The 15,865-nt window shown below is 43.9% G+C and overlaps 1 protein-coding gene across 1 annotated transcript; it reads left to right on the top strand.

The window, feature by feature from the left end:
• Positions 1-292: 292 nt before the first annotated feature.
• Positions 293-9,557, top strand: TNFSF10 (tumor necrosis factor superfamily member 10). The gene is made up of 5 exons (XM_019532739.1): positions 293-493; positions 3,003-3,155; positions 4,808-4,850; positions 5,664-5,780; positions 6,692-9,557. Exons 1-5 carry the CDS (start codon positions 371-373, stop codon positions 7,141-7,143), a joined length of 888 nt encoding a protein of 295 aa, XP_019388284.1. The 5' UTR covers positions 293-370; the 3' UTR covers positions 7,144-9,557.
• The last annotated feature ends 6,308 nt before the right edge of the window (positions 9,558-15,865 follow it).

Below are 15,865 nucleotides of genomic sequence, written 5' to 3'. Positions count from 1 at the left end.
TGAGATACTTGCACCCCACAGAAAACCTCCCCACTTCATTTCTTTCACTTTCCAGCCCAGGATCCTCAGGTCCTGGCTTTGCCACGCACCCTGTGAGCCCCCGGGGGGAGACTCCTCCGTCAGACCCGGGGAGCCAGGTGCAAAACGGGCGAAGGAAACTCCGGCTCTGTGTTTCGGGAGGAGGAGGAGGAACCGCGGCGCACGGGGCTGGCTGATCCCTGCCACCGCCCACGACCAGCCCCGGGGAGGAAACGCGGCTGTTGTTGTGCGTCTGCAGCACACGGTCCCGTGCGGCCAGGGAAGCAGGGCTGGCGGCCCGGCCCGGCCCGGCCCCGTGTCCTCTCACGCGCGTTTGCGGGGCCAAGCCAGGATGCTCCCCACGGCCGGCCCCAGCACCGGGCAGACCTGCGGGCTCGTGCTCATCTCCGCCGTGCTGCTGCAGTCCATCTGCGTGGCGGTGACTTTCCTCTACTTCACCAACGAGCTGAAGCAGGTCAGTAGGGCCCGCACCTCAGCGGGGCTCGCAGCGCCGCGCATGCCCCGTGCACCCCGCGCCGGGCGGCGGTTGCATCGGGCGGGAGGCTGCACCGACAGAAGCGAGAGCCCGGCTGTGGGGGCAGAGCCGGTGGCGCTGCGCTTGCTTTGTTCCGCTGCAAAACTCAGGGGTTGCAGCTTGTTTCCAGCGGACTAGAGCAAGGGGGGGGGGGGTGTTGTTGTGAAACCACGTGCAGGGGTGGTTTGCGTGCCCCGTCTGCACATCGGTTGCTGGTCATTCCAGGGTTGGTGAAATGAGGGATCCAAGAGAGTTATTTGGTGAAACAGGTACACCAGAGATTTCCACCTCTTGCTTACACTGTTCAAAGGCCTGTGTTTATAGCCCTTGCGTTCCAGTGATTCCCTAACTGCCTTTTCTCCTTAGTTTTAACCTTTAGCCTTACTTTTAACCTTTAACCTTAGTGTCTGTTTTACTAGGCTGGGTAAATCATTTCCAATAATACTTATTGGAATTACTTGTTATCGCAGAACTACTCATCCAGAGGTGGTGTGCAGGGTACATCCAGTCACTTGAGAGAGAACACTTGGTGAGGCAAAAAAGTAGTCTAGTGGCTGTGCATTATGGTGTGGACATTTGACTTTTATGCCCCAGTCTTCTCAATCTGCCCTGCAGAAAAAGTGGAGCAGACACACGATGTGCAGGTCTTGTCTGATAGAAAGTTATTTTGGAGCAGTTAAAGTTCAGTGCACATACAGGATACAACCTGGGAGGGAAGCACTGGGGAAGATGGACTTCTTTCCACTTATAAGAAGTGTCTCAGTTTCCCTATCTGTAAAACAGGGCTAATATTACTTCTCTTCCTGAATGGTACAAGGTGTAATCCATTGAGGGCTGGGAGATGTTATGGCAATGCTAGTATAGGTGGTTATAGCAAAAGGTAAAAGAAGCAGTATCTTTTCCATCCAGCATAAAGAGAAAACTGTGGAATACCTTACAACTGCCCTTTAGACCTGGTTAGAAAATGGATAGTAAAGGGTGGTCTACAGTTTCTGCCCCAATTTAACCACATAGTTTTAGAAGCCAATATAGTTAAATCAGTACAACGCTGTAGTAAAGGTTTGCTTTAAAGGTGCATATAACCATGTAGCATATTGCCATCAAGTTAAGGTAAATGCCCCAAACCACCTCATTAAACACCCCCCTGCAGTCTGCAGCAATGATCCAGAAGGCTGCAATGGCCTCCTTTCCAGCTGTGGCCTTTTGCAGCAGCGATCCTAGAATACCAGACTGTTTATAAACATGAGGAAAGGCTAGAGTCACTGTCCAAGTCTGAGGTTTCCTGTTTAAGAGGAGCTTTGCAGTGTGGAAGGGGTGAATTGCCTGCATCCTGCCCCAGTAGAAAATCCATCGCTCCTCTCCTTTGTTTCCAGCCTGACAGGAAAGCAATGAGCGTGGGGGAAGAGTATGATCTGTGCTAGAATTTCCCAGGCTCCAGGAGCCAGTTACATGCTAAGTAGTGTGATCCATCAAAAAAAGGAAGAACTTTTATAGAAAACAGTTGAATTTAAATGACTGCTGATGACTCCTTTCTCTGAGCTTGGGCAATATATAATAGGTCTTACCCCCGCCACCCCTTGCCTCCTCAGGCATGGTTGATGCAGTATCACTGAGTTGTAGAAGCAGGATCACTGAGTTCAGTGTATAATTTGTTGGCATTTATTTTAGAAGATGTGTTCTTATATTAAGCAACAGCGCCAGCTTGAGTTTTGATCATCTCCTAATCCCCCGAGCTGGAGCAGAGCTGTTGGCAATACTCTTTGCTATTCTAAACTCTTCCCATTGTACTCAATGGGGATTTTGGCACTGTCTTCAGTGAGGGGGGCACAATTTCCCCCTTTCTTCTATGCATCAGAAGGTAGAATTGTCTCCCTATAGCTGGAGATCACCACGTTCAAACCTGTAATCAGAGTCTACTCAGCTTCCTCAGAAGGAAAGGGGTTGAATGTGTCATCCTGATTTCATTCCCTCATAGAGGCTAGGAGAGACCCAGCTGCCTGCTGCAGGGTTGAGTGGAGAGAACTGAAGTGGTTTAGAGCCTGTTGTTTGGGTTCATCTTCAAAAGCCTGCACGGAAAGATCCCTTGAGTAAAGTAAATACATTTTAACGCAGGATTGGAGCAGCTAAAAAAATTCACAGCTTGAGTGATTTGAGATTGCATTTGCATAAAGTTTACTCCATTGAGCCCTTCACATCCAATTTATGACCAGAAAGATAACAGTGTAAGTGTATTCTTGGACATCAAATATCTGCTTGTACCTAAATAAATATGTAAAGTTGGGAGGAAGTTTTAAGCCTCCTTCATAAAGTCACTGCTTGCCATACCATGTTGGTACATTAAGAACAAAAAAAGATGTTTCTAAATACAGGGAATTGAGTGACATACCATATATGCAGACCTATGAAGACATATTCCATGAATTAACAGTTGTCCTCCCTTCTAACGCAGCTCCGGGACACATACTCCAAGAGCGGCATTGCCTGCCTCCGTGGGGAAGAACTGGGAACTTTCATGGGAGACTTGGATCTAAACAGAATAGAAAAGAGAGAGCAAGACCCCTGCTGGCAAGAGAAGTGGGAGCTAGGAAAGTTAATTAAAAAGGTATTTAGAAATTGTCTCACAGACTGGTTAATGGAGTTTGGTTACGTCATATCAGTAGATTCAAACAGTTAAACTCCAACCAGGGAAGTAAAATGCATATTTGCACACCCTCTCATCGGAAAGGTTCAGCACCCTGGGAGAGCTGCCCCGATGCTGAAACACCCTCTGGCTAGGAACAGATGTTGCATTTGCCCCAGACCAAAGAAGTCCCAGGAGCAGTGTGTACACATGTCACACCCTTCAGATCAGGGTTTAGTGAGCGGCTGAATGCTTTCTGCTTTTCTGCCGTTGATTCAGTGATGCAGTCTTGGGACAGTTATTCAGATGTGCTTTACAATGTCCCAGAACTAGGTGTTAACACTTCTTAACTCATGAACCTTTTTTGGCTTTGTCCCTAGACAATGGACACAGATGTTTGACCAATTGCACTTTGTCCCAGGATAAAATAGTCTCTATGGTCAAAGCGTTAATAAAACAGATGCTTCTTATGCATAGTAGCTATTCTGCAGATCCACAATAAACACAACGAAGGATGCCTGTTGTGCCAATGAATTGCAGAATAAGGATCTTCTAAAGTCATTACCTTCTGTAATTTTAGTAATCCATGGATAATGGCTGTGCCTCTTATTTCATATACAATGATAGTCTCTCACATTTATATGGAGATAACATAATGTCTTTGCTGTTCTCATGGACTTATTACAATCTCAGCAGAAGAGACATCAAGGCCTAATGGAACTTGCATTTGTTATTTCAATAGATTCAGTATACACTTCCCATGAGACGAACCCTGACAACCTTGTAGTGGAGAAACAGAAATGGTTGCAAGGGACACTTTTGTGTAACAAAGAACCACCATCAAAACTACATGAAAACAACTGAGGACCTTATTTAAACCTTAGAATTCAAGAGAGAGTTTTTTGTTTGCATTTCAGCTCAAGATGAATGTAGTGGGTACTGTTATGGGCTACCTACAGGGCATGAGCTACTACAGTGAATATAGGGCATGGGCACATGTGCGTTTACTTCATTTGGTGTTAGAGTGGTTTTGCTATCAGTCTTTATGGCTGCCAGCTTGTATATATATCTAATAATTGGAAGGTAACAGCTCCTGCCCTTTTGAAACCTTCCCCTTTTGAAACAGCTCCAAATGTACATGTCCATATTCTTTGTAGCGTTTGCTCTAAAACGTGCAGTCTTTCCATTCGTTTCAACAGGCCAGTGGTGCCCTAGCAGTTAAACTGGAGTCTGGCCAAGCTCCAGTGACTCACTCCACAGTCAGATGATTCCAGATTTACACTGGACTAATTACAAACAGAATCTGAAACTGTGATTCCATATTTCTTCTTATTTAGGGACTGCATCAGGGTCAGATTTTCAAAAAACCTGTATACACAATAAGCAGAGCTCCATTAAAAAATGTTCCAGCTGATTACTTTCTTGCAAAAGTTTGTTACGATCAATTAATTGTGCTTTTCTGTTTAAGGTCGAATTTCAGATACAATATACAGTTTGTTTGATGGTCAAATTCAGATTCAGAAGTTTGATCATTCATATAGTACACAACACTGAAATAGCCGTTTTCCTGTATTTTTGCCAAGGTTATACTGAATCCACCTGACATAACCAGTTTTCTTTATGTATTCTTGCAGATCATGTCAAGATACCATGAAGAAACCATGTCTGCAGTGAAAGGTATTTTTTAGTACAACACATTTCCTTACCCTATAAAAAAACAAGTTGTGTTGGTAGTATATGGACAGGGGTGGCACATGTGCATTCCAGATTTAGAAAATGTTTCCTGATTTCTTGCCCAGTCATATTTTGTCCGTGGCAAAGCATGATAAATTGTTAGCATTTGCTGACATTTTAAGATGGGCTTTATGGTTACAAACTGTGTCAAGTAGAGCATTGGGCCAGGAGTCAGGAAGAAATCCCAGATTGTATTGCTCACTCCAGTGCTATTCAATACATTCAAGTTCTCTGCTTCAGAAAACAAATAGCACTTCCACTGTCAGTGAGCTACTTTAACCAAAAGCTAAGCATAGCTCTGCTTTGAAGCTGGTGCAGTTGTTTAGCCCAAGGAAGGACCATTAAAGAGCATTCTGGCCTCAGAAACCAGTGGAAATGTTGCTTGAGTAAAGAGTACAGAATTAGTCTTATAGCACTGGACTTTATGAGCCACAGTTTTTTGTTAGAAAGTTATCAGTGGGGTCTGGGCTGTTAGTACTAGCTAACAAATGTTCCAAGCTAACAAACATAATCTAAAAGACTTTTAAAGACATTTCAAAGAGAATATGGAGAGAAGTTAGAGGCAACTTTGACCTGATCACAGGTTAAAGTTGAGTCTATTACTGATCTAATGTTCAATTAAAAAAAAAATTGACAAAAGTATCTTCAGAATGCTGTCCAATTTGACAGACGTTTATATTTACAGAAATAATAAATGTCTTTATTATTTCTTTTATACTAATTTGAGATTAAATACTGTGGTCTTTATTCATGCAGCTGAAACTTCGCTAAGTCTTTCAACAACTGAAGATCAGGAATCTCAGACTCCCGTGCACAGAGTAGCAGCTCACATAACTGGAAACAGCAATAGGATGAGTTCATCATTCACACAAAGTAAGACTTTTTGCTACATTGGAAAAGGAAGTAAATATTTTAAAATGGAGAAAGAACATGGACTTTATGTGCTTTGTGGTTTTCCAGAAATGAATAAAACTAAGTTGATGCTTATCATGAACAACTGGTGCCTCCCACAACTGGGGAGGGCACTGTGGTGGTGAGAAGGAAGGGCATCATGGTGGTGAGGACCTCCTGCCAGTGTCGGTGGTGGCGAGCGAGGACCGTCCACAGCCACTGCCGGCGAGCGGAGACCGTCCACCACTGACATCAGCAGTGTCAGTGGTGGGGGGGAGGGGTGGCGAGCAGGGACTGGCCGCATCAGCGGTGAAGGGGTGGGCTACAAGCAGTGACTGCCCACAGAAGCCGGTGGCAGCTTCAGCGGTGGCCAAATTCAGGGGGGGCACATGCCCCCCCATGCTCCTCCTACGTGTCACCTATGATGCTTATAGCACACTTTTTTTTTTTAGTTGTCAAGGACTTTATGAAACATCTGGTCAGAAAATGGGAAACAGCTTTTTATTTAAAAAAAGAAAGAAAAAAAAGATTTCCTCGATTTTGTTAAAAAAAACAAAACAAAAAACCACTGAGTTCACTCAACCCCCTTCCCTCTTCCTTGATCTCTTTCTCTTTTGCTGTATCTTCTTGGAAAAATATTTACTGTACAAGATCCCAGATGCTATGATGATAAGCATGTTAGAAATGTAATACACAGATGAGCACGACAGATTCCCACAAGCTGTTACTTATGCAACTTCTTGATAAAACCTGGTACGCAATCCTATTCCATCAGAAGCCAGTGTGGACCATGATCTGGCCTAGTGCTCAGATTTGCTTTTTCAAAGGACAGTGTTTGTTGCTGTCTTTGGGGCTTTATTTAACCCTGTATTTTTCTGTTTCTTCTCAAACAGATTTCTCATTCAGAAGAGGATACGGGAAGAAAATACACTCTTGGGAAGCATCAAGGAAAGGCCATTCTTTTCTCTACAATGTGGAACTGAGAAACGGGGAGTTGATCATACCCAAAACAGGGTTTTATTACATCTACTGTCAAACTTACTTCCGATTCCGTGAACCAGAGGATGAGGATTCAGACTCAGATTTATCGGAGCAAATCAGAAAACCTAAACAAATGGTCCAGTATGTTTACAAACTGACCAGTTATCCAGAACCCATCCTTCTTCTGAAAAGTGCAAGAAGCAGCTGCTGGTCTAAAAAAGCAGAGTATGGACTTTACTCCATATACCAAGGAGGAGTGTTTCAACTAAAAAGGAATGACAGGATTTTTGTCTCTGTCAGTAATGAGGACATAGTTGACATGGACAAAGAAGCAAGCTTTTTTGGGGCCTTTTTGATCAGCTAAATGTTTAAGACAAAGGCAAATCCCAAATGAATCACGTTTTCATTTTTAGGACTTAGTTTTCTATAAATACTCTAAACCAGGGAATGAAAAGCCTCATATTCCAAAGCAGGCATGACAATGTGAGACTCCCCATTGTCAGTGGAAGGTCTGATTGCACTGAGAAATGGTTCTTACAGTCAGTAAGGAAGAGCAGCTGATGACTGAAGCTGCATGTGACCATAGCTGGTATAAGAGCCAAGCAGATCCCCAAACATGGTCTCTCATTTCCAGCCAGTGAACTGAGTTGGAAGGATTTTAACATGCCAAAGATTAATAGCTTCAGCTAGAACCAGATCATGTGCAGGTAGGCACTGTCCACAGTTCTGTGTACAACTTTACCAAACCATTGGCTGTCATTTGTGGCAGTCCATATACAGATGATTTGTACAGTGACAGGATTGAGACGGGCTACTTGCATAGCAATTAGACTGAGGTTGGAAAATGGATGTTGCTTGTGGTCATCTAGTGGGAGCCGTAAGTCTCCTTACAAGCTGTAAGTCTGCTTACAAAAACAGTCCCTCTAGTATCAAGGAGATAGTTGTCACAAGTAAGGGACTGCAGAGCAGCCCCTACATATTACAGAAATTCAAGATAAGCCAAAATGCAGAACACAGCAGCATTTTATGTTCAGTGAAGAAAGCATTTAAGTACATACCTAACGTTAAGCTTCTGACTAGCCCAGTTGGAATCAGTGGACTACTCATGTGCTGAGCTGACCATGTGCACAAGTGCTTGGCAGGATCACAGCCCAGCTACGCATTATTCTTGCCTTCATTAAAATGTACAGAGGATAGGGAAAAAAAACCAAATGTTGTAATGACATGGCAGAGCCACAAAAATCAGTCAGTCAATATTCTGAGTTCCCAACACATTATGGTAATATATTTGCTTTGTGGATACACATTGGACTGCAGATCTTTTGCCACATCACCATATATTCAATTGAGCAACTGCAATCATACATAGTGAGAGTGAGTTTTTGATCCAGAATGAAGGTATTTTTCCTTTAAATATTGCATTCTGCTAATACAGTATCATTTTGCACACACTGGGCCCATGTGTATGTGTCCCTACGGCACCATTGTTACTGCGCCATCATTTAATACTTTCTTTTGGAAGTACTAAATGACAGCACAGTAGCAGCCCATACTGTGCCGTGCTGGTGGTGCATGGTTATTTTTAGCTGCTATGCTGCCATAGCACTGCGCTATACTGAGGGAATGTGTTGCTACAGAGATATAGCAACGGTGTCATGGTTTTTGCCCGCAGACACTACATTGCCATAGTAGGTTGCTACAGCGACATAGCATCGTGTAAAAGTGTCCACTGCATGTGACACGGAGTCTGTCATGTACATTGGTCTGCCACCGCGTGCCAGGATGTGATGACGAGAAATGCATTCTGATGACTGATTTTGTAGGAGAACCTTTTCAGTCCGAGACAAAACACACATCACTATCTGTGCTGATTTTTTGCTAATGATGTTGATTTGCTGGGGTGGGGAGGGTTTTCTTGTCTTGTTTTTTGTTTTATAGGAACATGTAAGGACTTCATAGCATTTATTTTTTTTACTGGAACTGAAACCTATATTTTTTAGCTACATGATTAGAACTGTGAAACGTTGGCAGGAGTAAGCAATATGGCCAGCTAATATAAGTCATCATCAGCATCTCCATTGACTTAAGTGGAGCTATATCAATTTATACTATCTGTTCCGGCTCTTCTTCAGTGATAATGCTGTGTATTTCCAAAAGCAGCAGCAGTTAAAAAGCAGTAAGGCAAGGAAGATAATATGAATCAACTTCTCTACAGATGTAACTTAATAGAATTAAATGAGCAGAGAATAAGCACATCTTATATTTTTTGATATAATAAGGTTGCCTTAGGAGCCATAAAATGATGGAAGCCACAAAACCACCATATTTACCTGGCTTATGGGCTACATGATAAATATGTGCAATGTTCATCCTGCTACTTTGTTTATGGATCAGGAAATGAGTTTATGTGAACCATCTTACTTACATTTACTATAATAAGGCAAAAGTGTAAGTATACCAGCTGTTTACTGTTTACCTTGTCCCTGAACACCAAGAAAAGCATTTACAGCAATCACTTATTTTTACCAGTTAGAACGATGGAGCAAATGCAAGGTGAAATATAAACACACGAGTCCATTCTGTTTGCATACGGAGTACAATGTATAAATCTTAGTCATAATCAATTCTGTGAATTGTTCTATTGCTTATAATACCTCTGCTTTCATTGTACTCATGACTCTTACATTATGCAGTCCATACAGACTGTATGGAGACTAGTCCCAGCTTGTTATTTGAAACATTATTTAATTGGATGACTTTCTGACTTTGAACACAGTCTATTCTTAGATCAGTTTCACACTGGTCACTATTGACTGGTGGATGCACTCTTGACTGGTACCCTGCATGAAACCAGAATCATATCCCAGATATGTAGCTAACAATAAGCCAGACTGTCACCCTTGCTTTAATTACATTGTATTGTACACCCTGATCCTGAAATAGGACTGTTTGCAGTGCACAGAAGCTAAGTATATGTGATGGCACTCTTTTAATCTATTGAATATTTCTTCCCATACAATACACCTTTTTCTAAAAAATCTGCCCACTAAATTGGGGTGTATGCATTAATGTGATAAGTATATGTAATTTCATTTTGATGTTAATGACATTGATTGTAGATTGAGGGCTGAAGCCTGCTCCCATTGAGAACAATGGAAAAACTTGAATGGTGGAAGATCAAGACCTTAAAAGGTATTCACAGTGAGTAAAGGTTGTGCTCATTTTCAAACTATATTCCAGTCTTTTTTCTGTTCAGTTTTCATACAACAATAATTTGCAGAATTCTAATCCAAATTCTCTTCCTCATTTCAATTTTTGATTCCACAAAACCCCTCTTTTCTACATGTGCACTGGACTGTGCAGGCATTACTGAGCAGTCCCGGTGCTGAACGGGTCATTTCTGATGCTACTGTGCATAGGCTCGTTGCTACTGCGCAATAGCGTCGGAGTCATGGTTCATGCCTGTTGACACTGCGTCACTGTACCAATGAGCTATGTCACCGTAGCTTGTCAGTGTGGCGACAGTGTCTTGTTAGACGCACCCGGTATGTATATATTCTCATGCTACTCCGTTTTGGGAGAATATGGCACAAGGACTAGTACGCTAAATCTCATTTTATTTCCCTGTATCTAGACATATCTAGAGATATTATCCTGGGGAAACACTATCAAGCAATATCTGAAATGAATAATTTGAAGATCAATAGAAAGATATACCTACCATTTCAAATGGTGAATTTGATCTCTCTCATTTGCTCACCTTATCCTGTCCCCTCCCTCCATTTTGAATGCAGAATGTAGCAGTTATTTGTGTTCATTGTGTTTGTTTTGACGATTTTTTTTTGAAAACTTGTAATTTTTTGAAAGTTATATGCTTTTATATAAAACACTTTTAGTAAATAACCATTTGTCCTTTTATTATTAACCATGTTCTTTATACCTACCTTACCTTAGTCTGAGAGCCTGATTCTGTTTGATCTTAGGGAGCTTTTCTATTGACTTCAGTGCAAACAGGGAAGGCATATGAAGGGGATTGAGCCACTTCCCTCTGCATACACACATGCAGAGAAGAGCAAGTCTGCATGGGAACAGGCTGTACAGGTGCACTCCATGCTGGGAAGTTCAAACAAGGATGCTGCCTCCTGGAAACACTGGCATTCACCTGAGTTCTGTCTAGGCTGGTGGGTCCATATCACCACTTGGGTGATTCTGCAACTTGGGGCAGAATCAGAACAGCACCATCTGGCCAACACTATTTACCATGCACACTCCTTTAATCTATTATCTTGCATATTTCTTCCCATAGAACACACCTTTTTCCAAAAAATCTGCCCACTAAGTTGAGGTGTATGCATTAAACAGGGAAGCTGATTTTCTACCCAGGATAGAAGCATCCCGCTTTGATTCCTTCTCCACTGTGCAGCACCTGTAGCGTTACTATTTGGGCAGCTGAGGGAGTCAATTCACTTCATGGCTTTTTGTTCTTCATTTCTTAGGTATTAACATCCTCTCTCCTTTTTAACGTTCTTCATGTTCCATCAATCAAGCTAACTTTTCTGAGGCCACTTTTGCTGTTGACTGGTCTCTCTCCTTATTTCCCAGCCCTGGAGATTTTTAGCTCTTTTCAAGATCATATATCTATCTATGGAGACCAGTCTTCAGCAGTAGCTAGGGTTTCAGCTGTAGTTAGGCAAGAAAGGGAAGGTGAAATTAAAATGAAGATTAAGCTCTGTCCCTGATCTATGCAGCCATAACTCTGAAGAAATCTTTTTCCCTCAACTTCATTCTTCCTTTCAAAAACAAGGTATGTATTATATTCTGGGGAGTGCTGTATGCAAGAACATAAGAACATATGGTACTTCGTTGCACCAGTCCTAAAGGCTCCAGACCCATTGTTTTATGTACAAAAATATAACTGCAATATGGTCCATGTCCTAGTGATCATACAAGCCAGGTAAATTTACTACAATGATTGTGTTATTCTTTATCTGGAGTACGGGACACGCATCAAACCCTGGTAATCAAGCCTCCAGACCTGCAAGCTAATTCATGAGTGGATCTCTGCATCTACACAGAGCCCCAGTAAAGCCAAGCCAGAGGTCTTCCATGACTAAGAGCCCAAGTTTATAATGAGGCTCCCTTGTATATGCCTCAAAATAATAGTTCATTTTATATCTCTTGCTTTTGACTCATTGTTATGGGAACACATTAGCTAATTGGCTTTCATTACACAGATTACTATTGCTTCTCTGTTAGTTAATTGAATTAATATTGTTTTTATTTTAGTAATAACCAAACAGCATCACAGCCTCATAGTATTAGGTGTAAGAATGCATGACACGAAGTCTGATACAAACCGCATGGTTTTCGGATTGAACTAATATCAGCTATTAGGGTTTAAGAGAAGACCTAATGTGAGAAGCAGATAATCCCACATCTGCTTAATGTTGTACCTCCCTCCAAAGCCTTGAGGGACTACCAGTGTCAGAGAGGGGATACTGGATCAGATGGACCTTTTACTAAGATCCAGATAAATATGCCAGAGGTCAGCAACATACAGCCCACAGAGCCACTAGATCTAGTCTGCAGAGCTGGAGGGCTTTGCAAGTGCCTGCACCATGTAGGACTGGGCAGCAAGTAGCTGTGTCTGTGCTGTCGTGGCTTCTCCGTGCCTCTCCCCCCCCCAACAGCTGCAGTGTGACTGCAGCTTCCCGTTAAAGGGGAGCTGTGCCAGGGCCAGGCAGCTTCCAGGTGTGCTTGTGCCGCAGCCAAGAGGCAGGGGTTAGTGAGGAGAAGAGGCAGCAGTACAGACACAGTTTGCAGCTGTGTGCAACGCCCCAGTAGCTGGAAGAGCTGGGGGCTGGGGGAAGTGGTGGTGGTGCAGCACAGCTGCCTGGCCCCAGCATGGGCACAGGGAAAGCCGCCCTGCTGCTGATTCACCACTGAAACCACTTAGCCCACATCAGACAAGAACCAAGTTGTTCTGGCCCACAGCTTGTTAAAGGTTGAGCCTGGGACAAAGGTTACCAAAGGGGCTCTATATTTCAGGGACTGAAATGGCAAGAGTCTCTTGCCATTTTTACTGCCCTTCTCTGGAAACTTTGTGCTCTTCTTAAGATGAAGCAACAGAAACCGAGTATCACATTCAAGGTTAAACATGTACCATCAGTTTATATAGTAACAGAGGCGGATTTATGCACGGGCCTGTGGGGCCCGGGCCCAGTGGCCTCTGCCAGTCAGGGGCCCCCTGGGTGTCTGGATTCCCTGAGGAAATGGTGGGTTTCCCCTTGAGGCACCCACGGTAAGGGAAGGATGGGGCAGGGGCTGGGGTGCTGCCCTGCCAGGGCAGTGCATGGGATCCAGGGCTGGGGCGAGGAGCAGGACAGAGCCCTCGTTCAGGAGGTGTGGGTAGGGCATCTCCCTGCCACTGCATGCACCCCCTGGGGGAGTGGGGCCATATGCCCCTCCATATTTGTGCACGGGGCAGATGCAGGCTGCTCACTGTGGGCTCAGGGCTCTCTGCTCTCCTGCCTTTCCCTTAGGAGCCCCGCACCAGCCACATGCCCGCTGCCCACCCAGCAGCAATGGGGGTGGGGAGTTGTGCCTCCTGCTGCCAGACAGGCAGGGAGCATGCGGCCGGCACAGGGCTCCTAGGGCAAAAAGAGCAAAGCCAAGATCCCAAGCCAGTGCCAATGCATAGGGGGTGTGTGTGCACCCCCTGACATGCTGTGCTCGCCGGTTAGGTGACAGGCAGGCGAGAGCATTAGTGCCCGCCCTGCAAGTGCCTTCTGGAAGTGGCCACAGCAATCAGCTGCCTTATGATCAGCCGCAGGGGGGACCCACCCACTGGTGAGACTGGCTGCAGGGGGACTCCCCCCCCAGTCACTGACTGGTCGCTGAGGGTGCGGGGCATGTGCCCCCTCCCCCCCACCACGACTAAGGTGGGGCACCAGTCGCCTATGCCCCAAGCCCACGGCGGGCACCGCCCTTGGCTCTGCTCTGGCCATGGCAGGGACACAGGAAGCAGGAAGGAAACTTGGGCACGTGCCACCCCACCCCCAGCCTGGCCATCATTCTCCCTGCCCTTGGCAGCAGCAGCACCAAGAGGGGAACAGGCCCATCCCCTGCTGGAGTCCAGCTCCTGGGACCTGGGGCCTGGCTGCGTGGAGTGGCCTGGTTTCTCCAGGCCTGAAACAGGCCTGTGGCTCTGCCCTGGGCAGAGGGAGGAGAGCGGGGAACCTGGCCCAGAGACCACCTAGCACTGGGCAGCCAGGAAAGCTCACCTTCCCCCTCAGCACTGCTGAGCAGACTCAGGCAGCTGCCCCTTGGTACTCTGACATGTGCTCCAAGGGTCAGGGGGGACACTTTAATTAGAGCAGCTCTGAGAGCCACTCATAGCACCTCATGCATCAGCATCCCTGCACTTAAAAATGGTGATGCAGTGTTTTTTAATGAATTAGTGTTCATAATGGGGCGTGGGGGGCCTCCAATTTTCTGTTTGCTCAGAGCCCCAATAAATCTTAATACACCACTATATAGTAACCACTGCAAATAATAGTCTGTGTTATTTCCCCCACCTCAGCTGACTGTTTAACCACCACTGCACAGTAAACTAGACTGTCTACAGCACCACTACCATCTGTTTCTAGAACACTTTCGAATCAGAATCCAACTGAGTTTTCTTTCCCTACTATTCTCTTCTCATATTAATACAGAAAACACAAAGTATATCAGCTGCTGAGACAGCAGTGATGGCCAATGGGTTATGCTCGATGCACTGGTTCCTGCTATTACAGTGTTTACCGGCTGTTTAAATAGCTTTTCACCTTATGAACTGTTCCTGCCAGGTTCATAATAATTCATATTCCTTCTCTATGATTCACATATCCCCATTATAGTGGGCCTCTCAAGTCTTGATAAGTATGATTGATATAGCTTCTATATCCTTAGCAACTGTTAGGGAGTTGTTCGCGTTTTACATATGGAGGGAGAGATTGGTGATCGAGTCCTAGCCACGTATTCTTTGCACATGTATTTTTGGTCTTGTCTGGTTATAAATTTTCAAGATCATGTTATTCCCTATTGTACCTATTCTACATATAACCACAGGGTGAGGCCAAAGCATATTTTTCTGCACATTTCCAGTTCTGGCAAATTCAGCCAAGCAGCTACCACTCTCTCTCTACCATGAGAAGCAGGAGTACCTATAAGCAAATATGGTTAGGCACTATTTATTTTCCAGTCCCACCTTGGAGCTTTAAACACAGACACCAGGCAAATAATGGTTTATAATAATGAAATACATATACTACTCGGCCTTCAAGATTGCACAGTTCAGTACCTTACAAATGACTGCAAAGCTTTCTGGACTAGTAGTGTAAATCCTGCCAATAGTAAAATCTTGCTACCTGTGAAGACAAGGAAAGAAAAGAAAACATTGAGTCAAAACCTGCAGCCCTTCCTTACATAGGTAGAACTCTCAGTGACTTCTATAAGTAACATGGAATACATTTTTCATTACTCTTATGCTGAGAGTTATTTTATAAAACCCAGGGTGGATAAAAATCAACCATTTTTTTAAATTAAAAAATCTAATTTTTTAAAATTTAAATCAGATTTTTTAATTTTATCGTATTTTTAAAGATGGTATTAAAAAATACCCTATATAAAGATAGTTTTAATTCAGGATATGTTGAAGCTCAAAGATATCATCATGCAATAGGGATGATAACTTCTAATTATATAGTACTTGAGACAATATATTCATGTAACCTTTTTAGAAAAGTTTTATCAATAGGTCACAACAAACCATGGACGGTATTAGGGGCCAGATCTTATGGGGTTCCCAGAGGCTCCTCTATAGGTTAGTAAAAATTAAAGAAAAACACTCTACCCACTGGGACTCAGTGCTCAGTCTAAAAGAACCCATTAACCATCTCTGTAATGCTTAGTTTCAGTTATCAACTGTGGATTTTTGTCTCCAGAGATAACTTCGTTGGACCCCTGCTAAACCAGATGGGGCAACTGACAACTGACGCCCAGGAAAAAGCCAACCTATTAAATAGGTACTTTGCATCAGTCTTTCA

The sequence above is a fragment of the Crocodylus porosus genome, unplaced genomic scaffold (assembly GCF_001723895.1).
Source record: "Crocodylus porosus isolate Cpor-Errol unplaced genomic scaffold, CroPor_comp1, whole genome shotgun sequence".
NCBI lineage: Eukaryota > Metazoa > Chordata > Crocodylia > Crocodylidae > Crocodylus > Crocodylus porosus.
Note: the sequence above shows the minus strand (reverse complement) of the source record. Positions and strands in the feature narration are given on the sequence as shown.

Coding starts and splice junctions, on each gene's coding strand:
- TNFSF10 (XM_019532739.1), top strand. CDS start 371: ATGCTCCCCACGGCCGGCCCCAGCACCGGGCAGACCTGCGGGCTCGTG. Junction 3,156..4,807: donor TAGGAAAGTTAATTAAAAAG/GTATTTAGAAAT, acceptor GTATTCTTGCAG/ATCATGTCAAGATACCATGA. Junction 4,851..5,663: donor AACCATGTCTGCAGTGAAAG/GTATTTTTTAGT, acceptor TTATTCATGCAG/CTGAAACTTCGCTAAGTCTT.